The 27,909-nt window shown below is 38.6% G+C and overlaps 1 protein-coding gene across 21 annotated transcripts; it reads left to right on the plus strand.

The window, feature by feature from the left end:
• Positions 1-234: 234 nt before the first annotated feature.
• On the plus strand, positions 235-27,902 carry LOC18437784 (uncharacterized). 21 transcript variants are annotated; one of them, XR_016060353.1, is made up of 10 exons: positions 235-489; positions 2,029-2,296; positions 2,466-2,681; positions 4,943-9,020; positions 9,090-9,202; positions 9,319-9,527; positions 9,678-9,766; positions 9,867-9,948; positions 17,491-17,615; positions 27,424-27,902. XR_016060353.1 is itself a non-coding variant. In XM_088873375.1 (8 exons), exons 2-7 carry the CDS (start codon positions 2,090-2,092, stop codon positions 9,757-9,759), a joined length of 4,905 nt encoding a protein of 1,634 aa, XP_088729501.1. In that variant the 5' UTR covers positions 235-489; positions 2,029-2,089; the 3' UTR covers positions 9,760-9,766; positions 9,867-10,183. The 21 variants fall into 21 exon arrangements, 8 of the variants coding, with proteins under 8 accessions (XP_088729501.1, XP_011624698.2, XP_088729504.1 ...); XR_016060357.1 differs by having other exon boundaries at positions 9,319-9,521; XR_016060362.1 differs by having other exon boundaries at positions 4,943-8,975; positions 9,319-9,521.
• The last annotated feature ends 7 nt before the right edge of the window (positions 27,903-27,909 follow it).

Here is a 27,909-nt window from a genome sequence, read left to right on the forward strand (position 1 = left end):
TCGATTTTCAAGTTATCATAAATCTATTTGATCTACATTATTTTTGAAGCTTTAAATTCTATAATTAAAAATAAAAATATAGTTTAAAGTTATTGGATTTTCAGTATTAAAACCACATTTATCGATACTATTGAAGGTCGGCTCAATACAAACAGCACCCTTTATAATTATATTTTTTTTTTTAAAAAAAACTAAACTTAATCCTTTTCAGTGTTACTTATCAAAGGCGAGCAAATGCCCAGCCAGAAATATCCCTCATCTGAGGGCCAGAACACGCCACAGTTGATCGAACGGCCGTAAAAGCGCATCTCACGTGGGGCATTAGGGTTTTCTAGTTTTTTTTTCTATTTTTAGTTCTCACACTATTTCTTGACAACCATCTATAGGAAGCCAAGAGTTCGTTTCACCTCGTCTTCACTCTCTGTCTTTCTCTGAAATCTTTTCGCTCCCTCTCTAATTTCAGTTTCACCTTCTCGCTTGCAACTTGAGGTAAGCCCCTTAACCCTAATTTTAATCCCTAACTTCTGTGCATTTTTTAATTTTTTGGAGAAACTAGGGCTTTTTTAATTGAACCTTAGCTTCTGAGACGACTCCTAGATCCTAGAAATGAGAGGCTTTGGGAAAATATGCAGTATTTATGTTCGCAGTTGAGCATTTTAGTGTTTTTGTGCTGTAATCTCTGATGAATTGATGGAAAATGCATAGAATCGCTTTCATACTTGGGTTGTTTTTCGTAAATTGGTGTGCATGTGACGATTTTGTATGTCACCAACCGGGTTCAACCGGCCTGAACATGGATTCTTAATTTTGTATGTTTTTATTTTTTCTGATTAACATATTTATAAATCGTAGGAAATGCACTTGATAAATGGATGTTTGGTTTTCTCCATAAATCTGGTTAATTTGTATATGTTTTACTAGCTTCCCCTAGTGTGGAGGTGTGGCTCTTTAGTCTTAGAATAAAGAAAATGTTTAATTTTAACTGTACCTTTTGTCGAAGAGGTTTCCAATAGTCTCAGGGAAAATGTAACAAATTCGTAGTAAGAAGAGTGGTTCACGAGATTAATGGATCCATAACCCATTGTGTGCCATTTGGGGATTTATATTTAAATTACATTTTCGACATATTAAAAAAAAATATTTGTTAGTCTGTGACAAAGTTAGACCTTTATTTCTGAAAAAAAAAGAAAAGAAAAAAGAAAACGAAAACATACTTAGTCCTTCTTGTCTTGTGCATTGGCATTCTAACAAGGTGCTATAGCCTTTGAATGCTCCTCCTTAACGTTGAGCATGGATCTAAGCCTGGTCAACTTCTTCATGAGAAAGTGATCTTAAATCTGTTTGTAAGGCTTCTTAGAGACTGTTTACTAGTTTTAGCTCTTTGATCCCAAATGAAGTGTTTTGATTATTATACACAGTACTTTCTTCTGATCGAAGCGGCGGTATTTCTCATATTAAATGCACAAAATTTCTCATCATTAGGCAAATTTTTATGATCCAAAATGTGGGTGCTGTGCGAGCATTTATGGAACACTTATGAAGTTATGTTCCCAAGCCTCAGGCAATTTGAAATGTTTTTAAGCCAGACTATCCAGGGAAAATACGATAGCCATTTGCTGTAAATTTAGCCTCCATATTTGGCGTGGTTACTGCGTGCACATTTTCCTTTTTGTCCCCTTTGCTGTGCTATTCGGTTCCTCCCCATAAACATGTAATATCTTTCCCATTAGAGGGGACACGATACATCTCAACAAGAAATAATTCCTCTTTCTTTATTTTATTGGAAGATATCCCTTATGTCAGAAAATGACTTCGGCCGCCAGTTGTTCTGTTTGCAGTGGCTGACACCGAATTCCTCCGTGTATGATATTTATCAAACTTTCCACTGATAGCTATAAAAGAAATCATTCTTTCTAATTATTTATACTCTTTTGGTTGTATGACAGATATTGCCTCAATGGAGTCAGATTTGGAGTCAATCTCAATGCATAGTCTTAATTGCTGTTATTCTTTCTCTATTATTTGCAGACTGTTTTAAGACCATTTGAGTAACGAATGATAAGCATCCCACGTAATACACAGGGTTTCCATGGGTTTTGATAACGAGAGTATACTGAATCTCCAAACTCTTCCTGGGGAGTACTTTTGCCCAGTTTGTCGGCAACTTGTTTACCCCAATGAAGCCTTACAAACGCAATGTACACATCTTTATTGCAAACCATGTCTGGACTGGGTTCTGATCGCCACTCGTGCATGCCCCTACGATGGTTACTTGGTGACCGAGGCAGATACAAAGGTCTATTATCTTGCTCATAACCCTTTAAAGTCTTCCTCACATTAATTTTCATATTGATTTTCATTGCACTGTTGGAATTTTTTGACATTACCAATTTTCTTGTTCATTTTGTATTTTTTTTAGTCTCAGTAATAAGTTATTAATTGGTGTGTTCTTTGGACAATTTCAGCCATTGTCAGAGACAAATAAAGCTCTTGCTGAGACGATTGGTCGTATAGTGGTCCAGTGTCTATATCACAGGAGTGGGTGCACGTGGCAAGGCCCATTATCGGAAAGTACTGCCCATTGCAGTGGTTGTCCTTATGGCAATTCCCCTGTTGTATGCAATAGATGTGGAGCACAAATCGTACATCGGCAAGTTCAGGAACATGCACAGAATTGCCCTGTAAGTACTTGGTTTTCTTCTCCTATTTTCGGTATTTGAATTCATATGGTTAAAGAAAAACAAAGCAAGAAAAAGTTGCAAAACAATAAATTGTAGATGTGAGTCATTACATTAGTGATTTTATGATGTTGAGAGCGAACCCATGTTTTCAAATCCATCCCACACACATCTAACCACGTCCCGCTTTCTGAGATGCTCTTTACAAACCCTGCCGAATACTGTCTTCAATACGACATTTTATAAATGGATATCACCTACTCTTTCTGTGTGCCTGTTCTTTGCCCAAACTTTGCAGCTGCTAAATTCTCTTGTATGAGCAGCTGTTCAATTTGGAAAGTACATGATAATCCAATGGGCTATTGGAAACGTGTTGTCCTAGTTGTTCAATGACAAAAGGCTGTGGAGAAAGATTGGGACGACCCCATTGGTAGGTCTATTTTCATCAATTCAATGGAAGATGGTCATCCAATGATCTATGGTTGTCCCCATAGTCGTTGGGATCTGGGTCAGGACCCAGAGCTGGACTGGGATTGGGAGCGGGCCATTGTGACAGGCTAGAAGATACCAATGGTTGGGGGTGCCGTCTATACGATGCATATTTTGAGGATCGCGATTCCCAAATGTTAGGGATCTTGATCCGAACCTTTTGGAGATCTTGCTCCCAAACTTAAAGAATACAGTTTAGAGTTATATATGCTCTTCAAACTAGGGTTCTCTTTATTTATCGCCAGCAAGCAATGTAGCTATATTAAAAGTATATTTTAGTTGCCATTTTGCTATAAATAAAGGAAATCATTGATTTGGTTGTTATCTTCGTCTTTAAGGTGGATTGAGATCCCTAATAGTGGGGATTGAGATCCCTCTTAGTGGGAAACAACATCCCAAAATTTAAAATTAAGATCCGTTGAAGATCCCTTTCCTGGAGTGCCTAATTGAGAGTTTGGAGTGGAATTGCCACCTTTGATGGGAGATCTTAGCAACTATGGTTTTCCTATCCTCAAGTAGATTTTATTACAGTTTTCTTGTTCATAATCAATGTTTTCAAACGTACTTCAGAGCTTGTTTTGGTTGGGCATGGGAAGAGAAGCACCACGCCTTTAAGAAGTAAAAAAAAAAAAAACATTTACAGATGTCTGCGCTTGTGTGTATGTATGTGAACCACAAGTATTTTCTGGGTTGAAGTATTGATATAATATATATACATATACACACCCACATATTGTGTTTTGTGCTGTTGTGTGTGTGGGCGAACGTGCGCACATGCGTATGTGCCTGGGAACCATAGATCTTTTTGCCTAGGAGGGTTGACGAAACCAAAGACTAACACAATGTATCTCATGGACCTTTTTTTTTTGGATGTTAGTTTTGCTACTTGTATTTGAAAATTATTTTAAATTAAATTTTAAAATATGGGAACTTATGGTCTTACTTAGAGTATGACCTTGATAGAGCAGAATGGCAGAACAAGATTCGTGTGTTTGACCTCAAATAGTTGGGATAAGGCTCTAATGAAGATGATGATGATGATGATTTTAATTTTAATTTTAAGATATCATTTGTAGAATGAAATTTGTCTTTACGCTACATAAACATGTTGAAGCCATAAAATAAATGTGGACATATTTAGTACTAGATTCAAACTTTTGTCTTTTTGGTAATTTTGCACTACTTGCCCTGGTGGACTTTTCTTTAGTAGTATACTTATTTTTCAAGTAACCTTTAGTAGTATACTTATTTTTCAAGTAACTTACATGGGTGCATTGAACACTACATCAATTGTTGTCATTTATTTCGTTTTGGAAAATCAAGGAACCTAAAATAGTAGGTTCCCTTCGAGTTTCAGAAAAAAGAAAAACATTAGGTTCACTCCTTATTACCCTAAACCATAAGGGCCAATTGGATAGCATTTTTAAGTTGCTGTTAGTGCTGCCTCATTGGTTCCATTCGGGGTTTACAGCCTTTTGTATGCACTGTAGATAAGTGTGCCACTCATTTACACATAAGAACTATTGGTTCCATATGCATTTTGCAAATAGGCCCTAGAAACTCAGCATGTTTTCAATTTTTTTTCCAAAAACATGGAGAATTTTTCATGCTTCAGTTTTTTAACAGCGCTACACTTTAGTTTGGAAGCAGCCCAGATGTAAGATAATCTGATCATGCTGTTCATTATGCACAGATCGTAAAAAAACTGTTCATTATGCCTTTCTTCTCGGAATCATGCATGGTTTGTGAAATGTGTGTATGTTTGTTAAACACAGGGGACACAGCCCCTAGCTCAGCAGCCGGAGGCTGGCCAGGCTTCAACCACTCCAACAACACAACAACCTGATCCGACCCAAGCTAATCCACCACCTACAAATCAGCAAAATCCTCCTCAAGCTGCTGTTGCTGTAGCAGCAGCAGTGACCCCAGCTAACCAGCCTGTGGCTTCTCATCCTTCAGCTCAGGATCCAAGTCAAGGAACCCCAACTGTTCAAGTACCACAAGCTGGAGCTCAGGCACCAACCTCTGAACAATGGTATCAGCAACAATACCAGCAATACTATCAACAATACCCTCAATATGATCAGTATCAGCAACAATGCCAACAATATGAACAATATCAACAGCATGCTCTTCAACAATTCCAACAACACCAGTTGCAGCCACACCCACAAGGCACACAACCTCAACCACAAGGTCCACAAGCTCAGCCACAGGCCTTACAACCCCAACCACAAGGACCACAACCTCATGTCCAACCCCAATATCCAGCACAAGCTCAGGCCTATGTTCAACCTCACCCTCAGCCCCAAACCCAAATGCATGGTCCAGTTCAACAACCTATTCCAATGCAACCACAAGCCCAGCCCCAACAATTACCAGCTCAACAACAGCCTCACCCAAATGCCATCGCTCAACCTCATACCCATCCACAAGCCCAGCCTCACCCCCATGCGCAACCCCATATGCAGCCTCACCCTCAATCACAACCTCAACTCCATCCCCAACCTCATATGCAGCCACCTGTTCATGCGCAACCCCCACCCCACGCACAACCACATCTCCATGCACAACCTCAACCTCAACCTCAACCTCAACCTCAACCTCAACCTCATCCTCATTCTCATCCTCATATGCAATATCCACAACCTCACGCACACCCTCAAGCCCAGCCTCGGCCCCAAATGCACCTTCCCCACCCTCAGCCAGGGCAGGTAGTTACTGGTCACCAGTCATATGTGCCACCAACTCAACAAGCCATGCCACCTCAGCAAATGCAAGCACAACCCATGCATGCACAACCCCAGCGGCCTGCTGGCCCCCCAGTCCATATGCAGGGCCAGTTCCCCCCACTTCAGCAGCCTTCTATGCACCATCAGGCCATGATGCACCCAGCACAAGGGCCACCCCCTCACCCTCAAGGCCCTCCTATGCATCTGCCACAAGGTGCTCCTATGCACCATCAGCCCACCCAAGTTGCCCCGCATCGAGCCATTCACCCCCCTCCTCAGCAACAACCCATACCTCAACATCAGCCACACCCACACCCACTCCCACACCCACACCCACACCCACACCCGCTCCCACACCCACAGTTTCAACAACAGGGGCCTCCTGGACCTATGCACCCTCCTCAGCCATACCCTACACAACCACAAAATTTGCCCCATAATCAGCATCCACCCCCAATGCAAAACCAGCAGCCTATGCGACCGCAAGGGGTGCCACCCACTATGCACCAACACCCTGGAGTACCACCTCAGCAATATCCCCATCATGCTCAGCCATCACTGGGCTTGGCCCCTGGTGCTAGTTCTCAATATCATGGTGCAAGGCCTGCAACTCAGGGTCATGGGGTGCCCCAACAATCCTTTCCTCAATCTCCTGGTGCTATGGCTGGTCAGGCATTGGCTTCACCAAATCAGAATTACATGGTGAGACCGGGGCAACGGCCACCGTCACAAACTCCACATGAGACTAGTGGCCAAGGCTCTTTGTTTCCTTCATCTGTGCCTCAATCTGGGGCAAACTCAAATCAGGTTTCCTCTGCTGCAACTGCTAGATCAGAATTGGAATCGATGGAGCGAAGAGATGTACCGGAGAAGATTATTCATTCTCCATCCCATGCCAAAGCTTCTGATGGAGGAAGGGAGCCGATTGAATCAGAGAATGCATTTGTTGAAGGTGATGAACAGAAGTCATTGGGTGATTTGAAGTACAAAGTAAAGGAAGAGAAGCTGGGTGGCTTGAAGGAAGAGGAGAGCGTGCTTGATCCTGCTGTTTCTGAGGCACCTCATTCTTCACCCAAGTTCCATGATGTGGGTTCTGACTCTGAAAGATCAGATAAAAAATCTGAAGAAGGGCGAAAAATTGTGAAGGAAGAAGTTTCTGATAATTCTTTGGAGGGTCAGGTTGATCACAACGATGCCCAATTCACTGAAAAGTTAGGCAATGTTGCTGAGCATGAAGTGAAGGACACCCAAGAAGGGCTTCAAGGGCCAGATGGCAAGATGCAACAAGATTCTCAAAATACACAGGGGCCTCGACAGTGGGAGGAAACTGTGCAAAATTTCCCAGGACTTGATAAGCCCATGCAAAATGCTTTTAACCAGGGTCAGATTCCACCAGGTAATGAAAGAATTAACTTGCAGGCTCCTCTTCAACAATTTCCTGCTCCTTCTGGACAAGGAGTGCCTCCTGGTTTTGATAGGAAGCAAACTCAATCCAATTTTCAAGACAGGAACTTGACCCAGTTTCCTCCGCGTCAAGGCCCAAGAGTAGATGAATACCAGAGCTATCCTCAGCCAGCTAGGCAAGAACCTGGTCAGTTGCAGCCAAGGGGCTATGTTCAACCTGGTGCTCACCCTTTCCCTATTCTCGAGCAAGAGAGATATCCACAACAACCCCTGCCTTGTGGCCCTCCTCCTCATGGTCCTGAGCGTGCACCTCAAAGGCCGCCTCCTCTTCAAGATCATATGTTAGCGCCACCTCATATGCAAGGGCCAATTCAGGAAAGGAGGTTTCCTGATCCTCATTACCCAGCTCCAATTCAAGGGCAGCAGGCTCCTCACTTGAGGCCTCAGGTGCCTGATATGATAGAGAAACCGCCTGGTCCTCCACTCCATCATGGTCCTTTGCACCCTGGAGTTCAAACAGGTGGACCAGGAGATATTGGAAGGGGGCCAAACCAATTGGGAATGCCACCACCATCATTGCCTCCTCAAGGCCATAGTTCAGTCCCTATGTATCCTCCTTCAAAGCATGCTCCAGGAGAACGTTTGCCTGGACCACCTTCTGGGCCATTTGATGGTCCAGGGAGCATGATGCCTAGGGCACCTGTACATGGTATTGATAATCAGATGGGTCGGCCACCTATGGATCATGTTGACACATTTTTGAAGAATAGGCCTGGATATTTTGATGGCAGGCAACCAGATGTTCACCAATCCTTACCTTCTGATCGTGCTCCTTATGGCCTGGTTAATGGGGCAGCCGGTAAGGGAAGTAATGTGCCAGAGTCTGCATTTCCCCATGGTTTACCAGAGGAAAGGTTTGGGCCTTTGCCGGAGGATCGATTCAAGCATTTGCCTGAAGATGGTTTAAAGAAGCCTTTGCCAGATGATCATTTCAGGCCTTATGCATTGGACCCAAGTAGGCGTGCTATTGACCGGCGAGAATTTGAAGAAGATCTCAAGAAATTTCCTAGATCAGGCCATTTAGATGGAGAACCTGCTTCCAGATATGATGGTTACTTCTCATCTCGGAATCCAAGTGGCCATTCACCAAGGTCACTTGAAAGGCCTGGATTGAATCTTGATGCCCCACGATATCCTGAAGGTATGTCTGTGCCTCCATACCGTGGTGCTGGAGGTTCATCACTCGACCTTGGGGATAGGTCAAAGCCTGGTGGTTTTCATGGTGATCTCATTGGCCGAAAACTGGACACAACTGGGGCTCGTAGCGATTACGGTGGGCCTTTTCCAGAGGTGAGTCGATCTCATCGTGACGGTTTGGGTCCGCCAAGAAGCCCTGTTAGAGATTATGCTGGAGTAAGAGTCTCTGGTGTTCGGCCTGATTATGCTGGCATTCCTCATCCATTAGATGGTTTGGGTGGTAGGGAGCCGCTTGGTTTTGGTGAACAAAGAGCTAGAGCTTTTTTAGATCCAATACATGGTGGCAAAATCCCCTCTGGTCCTTTTGAGAGCCGATTACCCATTCCATCACGGATTGCTGAGTCTGCTGGTTTTGGTGACTTTCCTGGCCATTTGCGGGGTGGTGATCCATTTGGTCCGAGCCATTTTAGAAGTGGTGAGTTGCCTAGCCACTTGCGGGGCAGGGAGTTGGCTGGTTCAGGTATGGCTGTGCCTTTTGGTCCTGGTTTCTTACTGTAGTGACCAATAATTCGCTGATTCTGTTGTTCAGGTAACTTGCCTCCTCACTTACGGATTGGAGAGGCCATGGGTCCTGGTGGTCATTTACGTGAACCAGGGTTTGGGATGCAAGGTTACCCCAAAGATGGTGGATTCTATAACCCGGTGGGTGTTGATTTAAAGTTTAATTTGGTTTTTTGCTCTATCAATGACAATTTCTTTTTGTAAAAAATGTTCTCTCTTGTGTAACCTGTTGGTTTTGGACCTTTGGTTAATCTCAGGGTTCATTTCCTCCAAGTGATGTGGATGCTTTGGAGTACTCAAGGAAAAGGAAGCCCGGCAGCACAGGATGGTGTCGTATCTGCAAGGTTGACTGTGAGACAGTAGAGGGTTTGGATTTGCATTCACAAACTCGAGAGCATCAAAAGATGGCCATGGATATGGTTTTAAGTATCAAGCAGGATAGTGCGAAGAAGCAGAAATTGTATGGGCAAGTGCTTTTTATGTATATTGTCCTATGTTAGTTTTCTTGACTAATTTAGTATATGTTTAATTATTTATCTTTATTTGGTGTTTCATTTTTTTTTCCAAATGAGATATTTTTTGATCAGCTCAATTATGAAATGTTGCATATTTTTAGGTCATCGGAGGACCATGTGCCACAAGAAGAGCCAACGAAGGGGAGAAGGGCTAGTTTTGAGAGTCGAGGAAGCAGGCGTTAAACTTGTGGTACTGACTACTTCACGCCCGCTGAATGGAGGCAGTTTGCTTGTTTGGCTGCTTTTCATACTCCTGATTGGTGCACTTATTTCTTCTCTTTTTTGGCTAGGTTCACATCTATGCATTCTGGGGGAGAATTTTTGATATTGGTGTGGCTCTTTGAAGAAGTTAAATTTGGTTTTATGAGCATCGTGAGTTCTTTAGCGCATAGATCAGATATTTTCATATCAATTTGTCATTCCTTTGTGATACTTTGTTTCGAGTGGCAAGGCTTTGTGCAAACTATGAACTTCAATATTGGGATTTTGTTTGTCATGTTTCATTGCTTTATTATATTGGCGGAGTCTTGGTCTAACTAGTATATCTTTTGGATAAGAAAGTGATTTCAATGTTAGCATGTAATGTGATGATCATTAGATTGTTCAATATTCCTCTCGAAAATTTCCTTTCCAGCAAGTAATTTTTCTGACATATTTTAGTTTGTACTTGTACATTTGTATTTGGGTATGTTTTATGATCTTCTAGTGGTCTTGATGCTTGTCCTCGTCTTAGTGATGTGTTTTGTCAGTCTTCCGGTGGAGAAAGTTTATTGGTGAGTCTCTTCTTTCTGCGACCTTCTCGTGATAGTTATGGTGTGTGCTTTAAGCAGTGAACAAAGTTGGTCAGTAATGTCTTTACTGACACAAGGAGGCAAACCGAGTTTCTGTTAAATTGGCTGGAGTTGGAGTCAAAGATGGCTGGTGGTGGCATGGGGACATCAACCTTGCGGCCAAATTGAGTGTTGCATGGGGCCTTCTGTTTGTAGTTGATTTTTCTTTTCTACTCTTCCTATTGTCCTCATGATTTATTCTGTGGTTACTGATAGGAGACACTTTCTACATGCCTTATTTATTTCCTTAGAACTTCACCTCAATCAGCCATTTTTATGAAACTTGAAAGGGATTTTAGGTGCTTCTAGTGCTAGAGTCACCTTCTAATCAGCTTACATTTGCAACTTCAAATTAAATGTTCTTGTTACCTCTTGGTTGAGCGTCTTTGGGCATCTGGAAGTGGGATGTAAAAGTGGGGAATTTACCATGACTTTTGCTTCTTCTTCCTCGCCCCCCATTTTTGGTGGTTTTTTTTTTTTGTGGGTGGGGTGGTTTTATTTTGCTACTTTGAATCTTGTTTTCTACTCCTTAAATGCTTAGTTCCAAACTGAGAATTTCTACTACCTGTCAAAGTCATCTGGTGCGGTGTTATTACTCCATTTGTCATTTGTGATCATACCCTTTATATTGTCTGTGACGGGTTTCGCTTTAACTTTGCTGCTGGTATCCAGTATCTTCTGTGATGGATTCTGTTAAGCTCTTAGACAGTTTGTTGCTTGTGTAGTTGTGTTCAGACTGCTATCCTCTTACTGAATGTGCATGTTTTTAAAGTGTTGGTTCATGTTAGGCTTGTTAACTGTCCTGAGTGAATCACGTCATGCGTGGGTTAAGGACGTTTTTAGGTGGCCCCTAGAAGGGTTATCAATATTTTTTTAATTCTAGTTCATTTACTCTGTTATGGGACATTGAGATCAGGCTGGACTCGTAGGGTTTCAAGTATTTCCCTTTGTTAACATCCATATCTATTACTCCGTATTTGTAGTTGTGGTCAATTTAGAAAGAAACAAAATGTTCTAGGTGTTTTCCATGTGCTTTTCTTGGTATCATAAAGTATCTTTTGGTGAAACATTTCTTGCTCCAGTTTCTTGAATTGTTTCTATTTGACTCTACCCATCTATGAAATCCTATTAGCTGTAGTGCATGTTTTTTGGGTAGGTCAGCATGGGATTTGAATCTGGTGTGCAGTTTTGCAATTATCAACACCGTAACCAATCGCGCCAATGTGTGCAACTAGGTGGCCAGGATGTTGTGATATTCAAAACAGTGGTCTGTTGTGTGAATGCCAGGTCTGGCGATTTGGAGTCAAAGCATACAGCCTATTTAAGAGTTCAAATAACTTGGTGTAGGAAGTCATTTGCCTCGTGGTATTCACTCCTGTGGCTCTCCCTATGCATAATTACCCGTGGAAATTCTATCTCCTATAGTTACTGTGGGTTAAATGTGTTCCTTTCACATTTCTGCTATAATCATGTTTAAAATGGGATGTTGCTAGAAATATATCCCAAAAGTACGAAAAATTATTACTAAATGGAACAAATTATAATCATGTCAGTAGTAGTGTGCACACAAGAACAAAAAAATAGAACATGCAAGAATAATTACTCTTCTTTGTTTTATTGTTTATCTTAGCATTCTTATGTGTCACATCATTATGTCAACATATCACTACAAAGGAATATGCTACAATTTGAATCCTATGAGGCTTTTTGCAAAGTGCTGTGAGAGGGTTGGGCCTAGGCACGGCAATGATCAACCTAGCCTGGCCCATGACCCGGGTTCTTGGGCATTCGGAACTAGGCCCAAATTGACTCAGTCCATGTCAGTATTAAAAGCTGGGCTCAGTAAGGAGTCCTATCGAAACCATGAAATATAGGCCTGCCTGCCATCCACACCAGAATAGATGGAGTTTTCCGAAAAAACCTGCTAATGGAGGAATACCTTCTAGGGATAGGAGACATAGGGCTTAAGAGAGAGCCAAAAAAGGATACTTCGTGTATAATCCTGCATAATCCCGAAGGTTATTAGTTCCGGTACGTGGACCAAATGATACAATGCGCGCAAAAGTTCCTAGATTCATGGAGATATATAACAACATATAAGTTATCATGCTTGCATATCGATCATTTGAGTCTCCAACAATTCTTCCAATAATTACATATCCAATTTGACCTATGGACATATATACATATACATATATATTATATATTATATTGAAAAAGTGTGGTCCGCTTGATGGCTGATTGCTACAGTGTCCACCGTGGCGCAAAACCATAGCTAGGAGGGTCCTTTGGACTCCAAATTTAGCTAATCCTTACACCCAAGCCCCAATTTTTTTTTACCCCTTATGCTTTCTAGTAGTGTGCCTAAAACTATCTGCCCGATTCAGTGAATGCATGTCATCCTCTTTTTGGGCGGTCAGATCCGGGTCTTAACTCTTTTTTGACTCCTTGGTTGTTCATCTGGTGCTGATTAAGCAATCTATGAAATTTGGGGTCAAAGGAATCCTTTTAAGGCCTCGATTTAGCACTTGTTTGGGACACCTGAAATGGAAGGTCTGTAGTCATTTGATTATCTCTCTCCTCAAAGAATGCATTTTTGTAGTTCTATATTGGGTGCGGTTTGTATAGAGCCTAGGCTCTAAACAATCAAATTAGAGCCTACCTTCAAATAGTTTCAAGAAATGTGGTTTCAATACTGGAAATCTTTGAGAAACCTTTAAAATATATTTTCATATTTGTTTATAAAGTTTAACGCTTCAAAAAAGTAGTGTAGATTGACAGATCTATGAAAAGTTGAAAATCTTGAAAATTGACGGTCCAAAAATGCATTACAAAATACACTATTTCTAAAACTTGAAATCCATTTTTTTCTGATGTCCATGCATCTTGATGTCAAGATGATCCATTTGAAGATATTTGGGCATCAAAACAACCTCCTCTAGTGAAATTTTTGAGGTAGGCTCAAATTTGATTGTTTAGAGCCTCAGCTCTATATAAACTTTTTCCTTCTATATTTTTCCTTAACTTTTCACGGTTTTGCGGATTTCATAGTGTGTGTTTGCAAAATTCCGGCAGAAGCAAATCTCTAGGGCCCAAAAGAATGTTATAGGGTGGACACTAGAGCAGTTAGCCTGAAGCGGATGATATATGTTTTTATATCTTCCTGTGCTTGTGTTGTATTTATTTATTTATTTTTGGGGTGGGGGTTGTGGGGGGTGCAAAGATTTTATTAATCCAAGGGCCAATAGTGTAACCACTCACTCTAGGGCTAAGACCTAGTTATGGGGATTTGTTTGACCCGAAAACTCTTAGATACTCTTCATTTGTCCCTAAGATCAACCCTAAGATCAATCTTAAAAGAGTAATGGTTTGGAGCCTAAAATATGCTTGGAATCAATTCCCACTCCAGGAACGAATCTGGCTTTCAATTTTTTAAAGATCAAATCATGTGTGTGCATGCGTGCATGTGGAGTAGACTTTACTATAATTTGTGGTCTCATACTTTATAAGATCATAAGTTTATAATTTCTTATGGTTGCATCATTTATCAATAATTGATGCAAAATTTTAGATGAACAATGGAGAATTATTAAATTGTTCTCTATGAGTTTTATTTTCGATATGTAAATTATGTAGCTGAGGTTGGAAGGGATGAATTAATACATATAATGCAGTTCATATTGTATGGGTTAAATGTCCCATGATGGTTCCAGTTATTGAAAATTTAGTGAGTTTGGCTTGGAGTCACCTGAAGTCACTTGGAATTGTCACCTTCCCTATTGTGTATGAAACAGTCTCAGATGATCTGAGTTGTTCCAAGTCTGATCTGAGACTAGCCAAGTCTGATTTGAGTTTGACCCCATTATTAAAAAATCCAGCGAATATTCTTCAATTTTTTTTTTTTTTTTTAAAGGCAGGATTCACCGAGCCGGTTTGGGACTTGGCCAAGTCACTCAGCTTGGGTCCTACTCCATTTCATGCTTTTAAACACCAATGGTGATAATTCTAAATGTTTCCAATGCAAGAAAAGCAAAGAAGTATGAGATTGTATGAAATCAAAGAAGAGCAGCTTGTTATACTTTTTTGGGTCAATTTTTTATTTTATAACTTCCTCTCCCTTGTTCTAAATAAGAGAATACTATGCAAAAAATAAAATATGTAATATTCTTAATAAGTTAATAGAAAATGTGGGTCCAATAGGATGGATTTATCTTTTGAAGTGACTCCATTGGATTACTCACTATTAGAGAGATTCTCTCTTTATTCAGCATCCAGTAATTCATAAAGATCATGCTTACTGAGGATGTAAAATATTAGAGAATCTCTTTTATATGGTTTTTTCTCAAATGCACCATTCTACTGTGAATTTGGACTATCCTGCTCCTTCAATTATGGCTAATAAATGCCCTTATAGTGTATTGGTCCTATTTTTGACTTGCTCCCTAGAAAATAGGAGGGAATCAAGGGAGGAGGATGCCTATTTAAAAGTCAAAATTGATATCCATAGTGTGTAGAATTACCTTTTGTGCCCCTCCTTGAAAGTAGGACCAATACACTACTAGGACATTTTATGGTCAAAATTCTGGGAGTAGGCCATTCTATCTTTACCACATCAAGATTCCTAACCAGTTACGACAATTGGACCTTGAATCCATAATCTGAGTTCGACATCAATGACTTTCAAAAATAAATTATGGCATTGAAAATGTATAGTGTAGCCTATGGAAATTGTAGCAAGCCACTTGAGACATATTTTTGATTATTAAAAAAATTGATTAACCGAATAAACATGTAAAAAAGTGCATATATTTAAAGTACACATTAGAATCTCTCCCCCAGAAAAGTACACATTAGAAAAATGCATATCTAAAATTAATGGGCTAGAATTTAGTAATCCATCCAAAACATGGTTGATAAAGTTTATTAGCTTTTATTTATGTAAAAAAAAAAGTTGATTACCTGTTTGAGCTTTATTTTTAAAAATTATTAAAAACTAATGGGCCAGGCTTGGCCCATTAAGCCATGTCAAGGGCCCATTGGGCCCACAGCTGGGCAAAGCCTGGCTCCCTGGTATTGTAGGCCCTAAATTCAGGCCTTGCCTGACTGGCCCCATGAGGGACCCAGAGCAGGTTATAGTGTTATGGGATACAACAACTTAGGTCGTGCATGCGCGAATGCACATGCGTGTGTGTGTCTGGGTCTGAGTCTGTGACAAGAATGATAGTCGTGTTTACTGCCCATTCATGCAGTTGATAAGGCTCAAGTCAAAAGTTTAATTGAATGCCAATTCTTTATGATAAATATTGAGCAAGTTCTAAGTCTTTTATTTTCTAGAACATCGGATAGGGACCATCACAAACTGGTGTAGATCCTGGTTGTCATTATAACTTCACGTTAGAAGTTTATCATTTCAAGTACTGTAAGTCGTAACTGACAAATTAATAAGGTTTATACTCAGAAATATTGACAATGTTTTTATAGTAAACAGAAAAGTAACCAACCAAGCCATATGTTACAATCTTTCAAAGAAACTTGTTAGTTGAAGTTTTTGTCTCACTGCTTATTGAATTCAACTTTCCAATTGCCATTTCCTTTAGGTGTTGTCTTCTCTCGGCATGCTTTGGATATGTATGTCTCTAGGATCAGAAGGCATTAGCTTTGATTTTGTCCTTGCTGTTGTTATTAGGTTTGTTTTTGCTTTAGGCTTGGGTGTCATCTCCTCCGATTGTTTTATTGATCAGTTGGGTATCATCTTCTGCTGAAATTGTTTTGTGAGAGGAAATCATTTCTTGGGCCCTTTGTGAAGATCGGTTTGCTAATTGCAGATTATGTTTCTCTCTGAGGCTCTTTGTTCATTGCTTTTTGAGCATGGTTTCTTCATGCTGGCTGCAATTGTTGAACTTTACATGAGCTTTGAGCTATAATAAAAGAGTTCCTTGATAATAAATGTCGTAACTCAGGGACGTAATTGTGGATGCCTACTTGAGTGGATTGAAGGGATTTCATATCTGCTCTTTTATGTCTCGAGAATTTTAATAAAGTAAAATTCTCATGAGCTATGTTCTGTCCTGGAAGAGCTTAGGGGGTAAAGCCTTTGGAGGCAATTATTGGAGGGTTGTTGATATATTATGGTGGCCTTTTCCGGGCTCAGAATGATGGCTGGTTCATTCTTTATTCTAGGTCCTGTTGTGATGAGGACGTTCTCGGCTGTTTGGAGTGGTGGATTGTCTGATGGTGGCCTGGTTCTAGGATTTTATTGAACCCTTCCTTGATTTATTGGGCTAGTGGTTCAGATTTATAGCTTCTTGATTATAGAACCGAGATCCTTGTATTTTCTGGGTTATTGGATAGCTCCTTTCAGTATGCTCCTAGGGAAATGTTTCATATGGCAGGTGCGGCTAGAAATTGGGTATCAACAGCTGCTGTAACTGTGGAATGTTGTATGTTGCTGCATGTGCTGTCTTTCTCGATTCAGGAAGGTTGGTTTCCATGAGGAAAAGTAATCAATGTTACTTAGGTTGCATTTGCATGCAATTACAGGACCTACATAATTTAAATGATGACATATATTCTATTTGTTCAGTAGAATAAATTTGATAAGAGGATCAGGGTCATCCTCTCCAAATCTATCACAAAAGAGGCTTTAAATATTTGCCCATTTTTTGCTTCCAACATAACTATCTGGTTGACAAAGGGTGCAACCCCTCATTGACTGCTTGGGAAAGTTGGGATCTTTCCTTTTTCCAGATGCAACCTTTGTCTTAGTGGACAATATGCCATAATTTTGGGTATTCCACTTTAACTACACTTCTAGTATTTATTTTGTAGATATGGGCCCCACAGATAATGCTGTAATGGCCATGCCCATTCATAACTATATGTAAATTTAGGCGTTGTTTCTTGGGTGTTGGCTGCTCAATATTTTGGTTAACTTTTAGTCTTCTCCCATAAAAATCTCATAAGATTCGTTCTTCATTAATTTTCCATTGATTTGTTTGAGGTTTATTATTCCATAGGTTGAATTCAAAGTAGTTGCCCTTCAAATATTCCTGATCTTCATTTTTTTGCCTATATATTGTCATAGATTTAAGGTTGGTTGGAACGAGGAACAGTGAACGGGCAATTCCAATTGTCCTGCCTGTTGGCATGGCTGGAGACAGTGATAGTCACCTCACCGGTAGAATTACTGATTTAAGCAGTCTTAATCAGGTTGGTTTTGATGTCCCCTCATAATAGCATGTATGCTGCAAAAATGTTGAATGTTCCTTCATTGCAGGTAGTTGCCAATTATTGACCATATGAAGAGATATACATGTCTTGTTTCTAGTGTCCCTGTTAGATCTGCAGAGGTTTATTGTTCAGCAACATGGGCTATGTTGTTTTGGATCGAATTATGTTATACAGATAATATGCTGGATAAATTATCTCTTTACATAAACTCTGTCTCATATGCACAATTTACTTCTTTCTTTGGCAGTTCCCAATGTTGTTGTACACACATATATTGCTATAATATACAGTTTAATTGTCGACAACCCCTTAGGCTACAGTGGTAGACTTGAAAATTGGTGGCTTTTGGAAGCCCCATGAATATGGTCCCTTTTTTCTTGCCCCCCCCCCCCATCTTTTTTCTCTGGCAATTGTCAGTTCATGCAAGCCTGGTGAAATTTGTTCTTTTATCATAGAAAAACATTGTGAAGCAGAATTATGCTTCATAGCTATTAAGCTATATTCCATCCTGTTTAGTTTGCTGTTTTTAACTATCTCTATTCCTTTTGTCCTGATTGAAAAGATCGAATGCAAACCTAGGAATCAGAGAATCTGCTAGCATTGCATGTATCAAACCAAGAATCCTAACATTAATGTCCTTGATTGCCTTGTATACTGTTGAACAATCAGTGTCGTATTCTGTCAATTAAGTAATTGTTTTGATGCTAGTTTTGACTCTCTGGTTGGTGGTTAGGGGATTAGGGCATTCAGCGACAATGTAATGTCAAGTGTTCCAATCCGACTGCTGTCACCAAATAAAAAGAAAAAGAAAAAGAAAAGGAATATTATATTATGCATTCTGGTTATGATTTACTTGTTATTTTCAAATGTTTGTTTTTTCAAATATATTGGTAAAGAGTTACATGAATATGCTAGTTAACAACATGAATATGCTAGTTAACAAAAGCACACTTTTTTTTCTTGGTATAAATGTCTTGGAATAGTTAAAAATCTTGAAAAATTAATATATGTTATACCTTTTATTTTTTGATAAATCTGTTCTATTACTGAGAAAATATGTTATAAATTTAGAAAATGTGTTATATGTGTGTTTTATTGTTGTATTTTTTATATTAGTCTGCATTATATGTACTTCTTATGATTGGAGACCTTATTTAATTACAATATTATTCAATATAATTTTATTTGCTTATAAAAATCATCATCATCATCAAAGCCTTTTTCCAACTAATTGGGGTTGGCTACATGAATCCTGGTCCGTGATTCTACTCTATTGAGGGCCATACCCTCAGTGAGGCCATATGTCCCCATATCATTTCTCACTATTTCCAACCATGTTCATTTATGAAAATAATTTTAACTTTATTTTCTGCTACCAAAAGCCTAGCATTGTCTTATTTCTCTTTTACACCCATCTTTGCCATGAGTCGAATTGCATTCCTCCTCTTTTTAGTGTTTGCCCTCCTTGATAGGAGGCTGATATTTAAATCCATTATCACAGCGCTCCGTTCCTTTATGCGCCTAAGCACTATGTGTGGAGTTTAATGTTTTTCATTCTGCTTTATGGGGCTTTATTTCTGTACTGGTCGAGAGAAGTAGGTAAGCTAAAGGATGGACAGTGGTCATAATCCGGGCCTGCATACTCCATCCACTAAGCCAGGAGTCAAAAACTTGTCCGCTTTGGTTGTATCAAGCAGGTTGTGTTGGTCCACGTTCATGTGAATAAGCAGTTGCTTTTTGTTGTAAATCTATATTCGGTTACACTTCGAATCAAGATTATCTATATAACTAATTTGAACATTGTGGTCCTTACATCATCATTGGGATGGGCTCTATCATGGTTAATTTGTAAAGCTTGTCAAATGCTTAACAACACCCAAATGACTATCTCATTGACCTGGCTATCCTCGTCATCTTTTGTATACTTCATAACAGCCTCTATGTGTGACCTATATGCTGGAAAGTGGAAACTTAATTGATGAAACTCATGGATAGTCATTTGCAATCATAACTAGTTGGCTCAACTTGATGTCTGTTTAGATTTGATATTGGTATTGATATCATTGGATAACGCGAATTTGCCCTCTTAACTAGACTGTGACATTGAGTGCTGAGTCTATTGGGTGCTCATGGTAACCTTTTCATATGAATCATTTGTTGGTCATTCCATTCTTCTTGACCCTAAAGGAAATGTGAATATTGGCCACTCATTAACAGTTGTTCACAAATGCAATTTTCAGAAAAGGAACTTATTTGATCACAAATTTTTAACAATATCAACCAGATACCATTTTCTTGATCTGCTGTTTACCAGACTTTGTGACTAACAATATCAACCAGATTCCATTTTCTTGAATTGCTGTTTACCAGACTTAGTGACGAACTATACAAAACATGTGACTCTATGAACTATTTTAACATCATAGATCCATTTTGAACTGTCTTGCCAGATGACAGTTTTTTAACAAACATCATAGTTCCATATTGAACTGTCTTGCCAGATGACAGCTTTTTAACAAGTACCTACCAGTTATCATTTGGATTGAACTGCTGTTCGTCGGCCAGCGACAAACTATGCAAAATTTGTGTGCATTCTAGTGACAAGTTTGACATTAGAGATCCAAATTTTATTGTATTGCCCTAAATTAATTTTAAATTGTTATTCGCATTTCCAGTTTGATCATTCTTGGCTTGGGATGGGGGATAATAAACTCCTAGCAATATCTGAAACCTGGTTGAATTGCATATTGACAAACCATAAAGCTTCATGCTTGATGTCATGACCGTATCCTTGGATGGTTGACAGTTAGCATGTGTTAGTCCTGAACCTCTCTGGGACTTCGTCATGGTAGGAAAAACAGTTAACATTACCAGGTTGTCATTGACTTCCTTCTTTTATAATTGAGCACAGATTCTCTGCGTTTACATGATTAATGAGATATATGGACCATTTTGACATTGATTTGTTGAATTTTAATTTACCCGCAGTCTACTGCTTATGGTAATTTTCATGCATAAGGATACTTTAGTTTGTCCCACACCTTAAGAGTATTTGTTATATTTTAGGCTTTTCACACTTTTCGTGCAAATGGCAAGTTTGTTATTCATCATAGGTTACAAGCAGTAGTTTTCTAGGGATTATGAAGCAGCCTGTTCTTTCTGGTTTTGCAATTCTTCAATTCTTAAATGTTGTTAAACTAAGAGTTTTGTATCATCTGAGTTCTTCATTTAATAAGCAGCTTCACCATGTGGCCAACTGCTATTCGGCCATGCGGAAATATTTAGTTATTATTTGTATTTAACAATCTATAGGCATGATCCTTTTATGAACTTTGCGATATGTATTCGCTTGTGTTCCAAAATTATGTTTAATTTATTTGTGTTTTACTGGATTTGACTTTCAATTGTTTAACATTTGTTTAGAAAGTTTGTATTTTGAATAGAAATTAAAGTCATATTTTCTTGAAAAAAAGGATAGTAGCATAAGTCACATTATTTTGATAAACGTATTGTTTTTTTTCTGAAGTTGTATTTGATAAACCTCTTGTTTATGATATTGTTCATTGAGCTAGGCTTTTATCTATCTTTTGAAGCCCCCCTTTTTAAGATTATTTTGATGGCAATGTCTTGGATATTGTGGTTTTTTTTTATGGATGGTAGTTTTATCGTTTGAATTTGCTTTATGAGTTGCATTTTGGGCTGGTTGGAGTTACTGATTATCTGAATGAATTGGATTTGATTGGTGCGAGTGTTCAACTCCAATCCATGATAACTGTTTTTTTTTAATGTTATTTGATTATCAGTTCTAGTTGGATGTTCAAAGAAATTGGTGCTATATTCACTTTAAAATAGATTATGCTGGACGAGGATAATTATGTAGATTATGCTGAGTAGAGTTACGCGCATTCGTGACAAATCACAATTGCCAATATCACCCAGTTCCCTTAGAAAATTTAAAAACGATTAGGATTTGATTAAACAATTAAATTTCTTTTAACTGCTCGATGTAGATTCTGGTGGTTGCATACCAGTTGAAATTAGTGGTTCCATACTTCTTTGTGTTATATCAACAAGAGGATATATATATATATATTTTGAGTTAGTTTTTTTTTTTTTTTTTGAGTAAGTGGATATATTGAGAGTGCCTTGGGTGCCACATAACTATCTAAGGGTGATGTTTCTAGTTAGAGGAACCCTTGTTATTTGTAGAACTTGTGGATCTGGTGGATTTGTCGTAGCTCAGTATTTAGGGACAATGAGCACATCACAATGTCTAGGATTGAAAACCAAGTAATTAATCTCAAAATGATCATAGGAACTGGTCATTGAGTCACACAAAATGGACATTACCAAGGAAGAACTGTTATTTGTCTTTTGGCAGTTAGATCACCAATTGCCAGTATTGTTGTTTACTTTGTGCCCTTTCTTTGACATTGATGCTGGAAAAATATAAATGACGAATTTTTATGGGACGGAAATGTTGAGTGATGCAAAATTTCTTTCGATCAAGTGTGGGAAACAACAAAGTGTTGGTGTCTGTATTAGGCAGAGGAGTTGGCTCTATTCATGTTTTGGAGCATCTAAATTACTATGGTCCAGTATATTGGTGTTGTTGGTTATGTTGTTGACTGTTTTGAGTTTTAGACTTTGGGTGAATGTTTTTTCATTTTTCCACAACGTAGGGAGAAGGTTCTAGATGAAAAGTTTGTGGCTTTGCCCTCCATTTGTTACTTTTTTTTTGGGGGGGGGGAGGGGGGATGGGTTGCGGTTTATGTGCTGACAGGAGATTTGTGTGCTCCACTATTGCAGACTGTGCATGGGATTTTTTAATCGGATACGTTCCTTTACCCTTTTGTCAGCCCATTTCTCATCTTCCCCAAATTTCCAAATGTACTTGAAATTAAGTAGAGACAAAGCCTTGGAGTCTCTTCTTAGCTTAATCGCACTGTAAGCTCCATCTCCAAACGTCTTCTCCAAATTCTTAACAGAGCTTTGTCGCTCTAAAACCATTACTCAGTTTCTAAATCCAGACCCGTATTATAACACATTGTTTTTACATGAAATCTCCTTATGCCACCAACTTATCAACTTGTCAAAGCCAAGCATTTTGAAGAGGCCTACAAAGTGTTCACTGAAATTTCATGAATCAGATCTGGTTTCTTGGTCTGTAATTATATCTTGTATTGCTCAAAATGTGCTTGGAAAAGAAGCCTATAAAAGCTTCTGCTCAATGCACAAATTTGGTATCAAGACAAATGAGTTCACTCACACAGTGTGCTTAAGGCCACTGGAATTTGAGGAGCTTGAGAAGTGGAATTCAAATTCATGGACTTGTTCTTAGTAATGGATTCCACGCAGATATATGTGTTCATTGCTTTGTTTGTTAGATATGCTAAATATGGGATGATATTTTAAGCCCAATAATTGTTTGATGAGACTCCTTTGGAAGCACGTAGTCATTGAACAATTTTTTTCTCTTTTTATGCTCAAGATGGGATCACTTATGCAGCTATCGAACTATTCTCTTGTTCCTGGGAGATGTTAATTCTCCATCCTTTTTTTCTTTTCCTCCCAACTGAAATACTCGGAGATGGTGGGAAAAATGCGGTGGAGATGAGGCAGTTTGCCCGCAAGAAAAGAAAAGAGAGATGAGAGGATGGACCCAGATTAAAGTGCCATTTTTCAATAGTATCGGTCTTTGGGTGTGGAGGGGCATTTTGGTCCCAAATGGTCTTTAATGTAGCACCTTGGGGGTAAATGGTCTTTAATATAGCACCTTGGGGGTTCTTTGAAAGAGGGGCCCCGGGGGGGGGGGGGGGTGGGTTGGGTGCGGAGGCATCTTTAATTTGGAAGAGTGATGTAAATTTTCCTAAAATTAATCCTAGATCTTGGGATGAGAGGAGAATGTGGCCAAGGGGAGGGTAAAGATGTTTTCTTGCCCTTGGTGCAGATGCATGTAGTTTATGGGGATGTGTGGTAATAGGTTCTGACTGATGTTTTCGTTAGGACTTCACAAGACATGGTTATGACAAATGTAATGGCTCTAAATTTCAATAATGGTATTTGTTGGCTGCTTTTGCTTTCCATTTTTGTACGTTTTGAAATTGCAATGGAACATTCAAGAACTTAAAGGTAACAGACATTGTCGAGTCATGTTTAAAAAAAGAAAAGAAAAGAAAAGAGGCCTTGTTGAGACATGGGCGTCTCCTATTGTTGTCTTTAATACTGGTTTGGCTAGAGAAAAACAACTTACTGTGCATTTGGGAGAAGGGTAAGACAATTGTAGTCGGTCAATGCTAGTTGTAGTCGGTCAATGCTAGGGGTTTAGGAGCCTGCAAACCAAATTACCAAATGTATGATGCTGCTAAAAAATGGCATTTTAGATTATTTCCATGGAGGGAGTGGACTCCTCCAGTGTGCTTTTGGTTTGTGTTTTACAGGTTAATCTCCACACACAAGATAGCAAATTTCTTTTCATAGCATGAAAATCAGGACAAAGCCATTCTATGTTCATGCATTACTTGGTAGTTTGCTTCTAGTCCTTGACTCATTTTTCGTATGGTTTGTCTGATTATACATTAAGCTCTGCTTCATGTACTTTTAAGGCATCCTTACTGATTTGCCGAGTTATGTCAGGTAGATCCAGAATGTTGATTTGGCTATTGCAGTTGTTTTTTATTCTTAGCTAATTTGGATTTGGAAGGCCTTCTTTCTTATTTCCTTTTGCTTAAAATTTTTTTAGAGTAAAATTAATGAATATTGCACTCGGTTTACTGTTCTCTTCATTTTTACTTTAAAAACCACATTGAGAAACGTTTATGAGGATGTTATGAATCACTAGAATCATTATGGTGTGTATTTCTACATCCGGCCATAAAAGCTGATGAGTCAATGACTCAATATGGTTACTATTTGTTGATTTGAAAATCCAGATGTTAACATTTATAATTGGATTTCATATTTATTTGCTAGAAATTAAGTCTTATGACTGTCTACAAAGAATTATGTAAAAATTAAGCAGATCATAAAAAGACTAGTGCGCATTACAAAACCATACACTACTTACATGCATCAGACAGACTAGATGCAAAGTCTTTCAATGTTTTAAAAATTTTAAAATTTAGGAGGCCTATATAATTACTGTGCCTCTACATTTGTTGACCTAGGTGACATTGTCATTGTCATTGTCATAGGAGTTGTACTCATTTTCATTCTCATATGATCACATGTATCCTTTTGTTGTGCCACCACCACTAGGGAAGAACAATAACTGTCCATACAGTTCATTGATTGTTAGGGTGTGGTGAAAGCAAGGGATTGGAACTTGCAACTTAGGACTGAGCTATATATGCTTCAGCTTCTAGGTGTAGGGATTGGAACTTGCAACTTAGAATTGAGAGCTATAGATTCCCCCCCCGTGTATGTGTGCAAGACCTTGATAAAACTGTATTATGTGGGACGATTTGTTTCTGGCAATATTTTCAGCTGTTTTTTTTTCATTATCATGATTTAGCTGTTGATGGACTAACCCCTTTTCTCAATTGTCTGTGCAAGGTGTATTGCAAGCTTTTTATTTAGGTCTCAATTGTATGTAAGCTTTTAGGCAGTTTGACTAGTTGAGAGAGTAGCGTTTAGTGTGTTGTAACGTCTGGCTTTTAGCTAGTTGTTAGGGAGATCGTAGTGTTGGACAAACCCAGCTTTTGGCTTTTAATCTGTTGTTGTCTGGCTTTTAGCCTGTTTTAGCCTATTGTTTGGGATATATTAGTTTCTTTTTTTTGTTGAATAACTATTAGTTCCAGATTTCTGTATTAATTCTGAGACCCATACCTTTGCTCAAACTGCAGTCATTCAAAAATATTAACTTATTTTGTGATTTTGTCAACCCTGCATGGGTGTAGTTGTACTTATGTTAACACCTGTGGCAACTGGATGAGTAGAGGCGTTAGGTTTGTAGAAAGGAAAAAGTTAATTTTCAAGATTTTCAAATGATCATCTCAACCTCGAGATGCATGGACATAGAAAAAAATGTATTTTAAGTTTTAAGAAATAGTGCATCTTGTAATCCATTTTTTGGACTGTTAATTTTCAAGTTTTCGTGGATCTATTCAATCTACCCTATTTGTGAAGGTTTAGATTTTATAATGAGAGGTAAAAATATATTTGAAACCATTGACACTATTTGATGGTGCTCTTTACTTTTGATTGTTTAGAGTCTCGGCCTTATACAAACCACGCCGTTGTAGAAAACTATGTACTCGCATTATTTGTAATGGCTTGATGACCATTAAGGGCTGTAGTAAAGTAGGATTATCAAATTAATAATCTTTGTATTGCATATCTTTCGCTTTCAACTTTAAACTGGATGTCTATATTCAGTTGAAGGGACGTATACTGCCTTTGTGTCGTTTCAACTGTATATATTGTGGATATCTATATTTCCACTTCTGATAGAAGACTTGCTGGGTATTTTTTGGAATCTGAAATTTTGGAAACCACCTAAGAGTCACAAGATAATTATTCTCAAAAGGAAAAAAATAAAATTGTGTTTTCTATCATTTAGATTTCACCATCTGAAAATTATCAGTTTCAAGTGGTTACATCCTCAAAATTGAAGTCGTTAAATTAATTCTAGGTGGGTTACCAGATTTACATGGACATTCTATTCCCGAGTATAACATCTTTTTGCTTTAGTTGATTGAGAAATTGTGCCTTTTTTTTATGTAGTATATAATTTGTCTCAAAAGGAAAAATACGTGGTGAGTTGGCTGACTCACGTGTCTTGCCTACTTTTTGAAAGGATTTCGGTCCTAAAACACATCAATCTAGTTTTTGCCGCTATGAATTTGGAGCTTTAGGAATGGTGGACGTTTAGCTCTTTCAAAAATTAAAATTGAATGGTTCTGTAAGGAAAAAGCGACCTGATGCTTACGCCTTTATGGAACGGTAATTTTGGTTAGCTTCTGGTAATTTGTATTTTATGTTTTAAATTTTATCCAAAATTTGGCTTGACATGAAATTTTGGCGTGTATGGATCTTGATGAGGAAAATGACAACTGAACATTTTAAATAGGATTATAATTTTACAAAATATCCCCAAAATTTTTAAGTTTTTATTGTCTATGTACTTGAAGTTCGACTTGATTTCTAGAAATAGATTAAAATTAAAATATAAAATACATTCCTACCATCCAATCAAGGTCGCGATGGAGAGGCTGACTTAAGTTGCTACTATTGGTAGTTTTTCTGCACAAAAAAGTGTGCAAAAAGGGGTGGTTTTCCGCACGTAAAGTGTGTAAAAGGCATTACTGTTGTACCCATTCCTTGGAAAGGGAATGGACTTTGACAGCCATGTCCCTGATTCATCTACCCCACTTTTATGAAATTACTTAGGGATGAAGTGTCTATAAATCTTACGCGTTATTAAAACAAAATAAAGCAACACCCATATCTTCATCCAGAAAGCAAGAACTTTCAGCAATGGAGATCTCCATGATAGTTCTAAAATCAATTTTCAATGCTGATGATAAGATTTGAATCTCAAAAAGTAAATCTTGTGGAATTGTGAGTACTTATTTTTAAGATGGAAGTGAATGGTTTCAATAATTTGTCACAACATGTAGTATTTTTAAAGCTTGAAATCTTAATTTTTCTCCCAAATCGTAATGTTGAAGCCAAGATGGTCGATGTAAAATTTTTCGAATGCTTAAATTGCAATTTCCGATGAGTTGTAAAGTGATGATTTACTTAAGGCTGCTGCCTTATCAAACCATTTTCCTTTACTTTGCAGGACTTCTACGTGGTTCTTTGATTTGTTTTGGAAAGGGTTTATTGTTTAGGACATGTGAAATGGTGAATCACGCATGCATTGGCATTCATTGCCCTTTGATCTTTTATCCACCTGTGGATGTATATTAGCAAGAGCTGTTGTAACTTCCATCTCCACCACGAATGTTCAGGATTGGATGGTGGATATCCACGTGGGATTTGGCATGCACTGGTGGTTTATGGTTCACTTGTCGCGGATTGACGACTTTAACACATTTAAAAATGGTAATGTGTTCAAAGTGCAATGAAGTGTTGAGGCATCATATGTCTAACTTGGGTTGGTTGGGGTGCGTTGTTTCTTTGGGCATCTTCAACTCCCTGATTTCATATGCAATGGGTGAGAATGATTTGACTTTCTTATACCCAAATAAAGCCATATTGTATATACTTTCCCTAACATAAATGGTCAAATGAATTTTAAATTTTATGAATAAATTTCTCTAGGTGG

This window comes from Amborella trichopoda, chromosome 8 (genome assembly GCF_054954075.1).
Source record: "Amborella trichopoda isolate Santa Cruz 75 chromosome 8, AtrichopodaSantaCruz75HAP2 v2.0, whole genome shotgun sequence".
NCBI classification, from domain to species: Eukaryota; Viridiplantae; Streptophyta; class Magnoliopsida; order Amborellales; family Amborellaceae; genus Amborella; species Amborella trichopoda.

Coding starts and splice junctions, on each gene's coding strand:
- LOC18437784 (XM_088873375.1), top strand. CDS start 2,090: ATGGGTTTTGATAACGAGAGTATACTGAATCTCCAAACTCTTCCTGGG. Junction 9,203..9,318: donor ATGGTGGATTCTATAACCCG/GTGGGTGTTGAT, acceptor GGTTAATCTCAG/GGTTCATTTCCTCCAAGTGA. Junction 9,528..9,677: donor AAGAAGCAGAAATTGTATGG/GCAAGTGCTTTT, acceptor GCATATTTTTAG/GTCATCGGAGGACCATGTGC.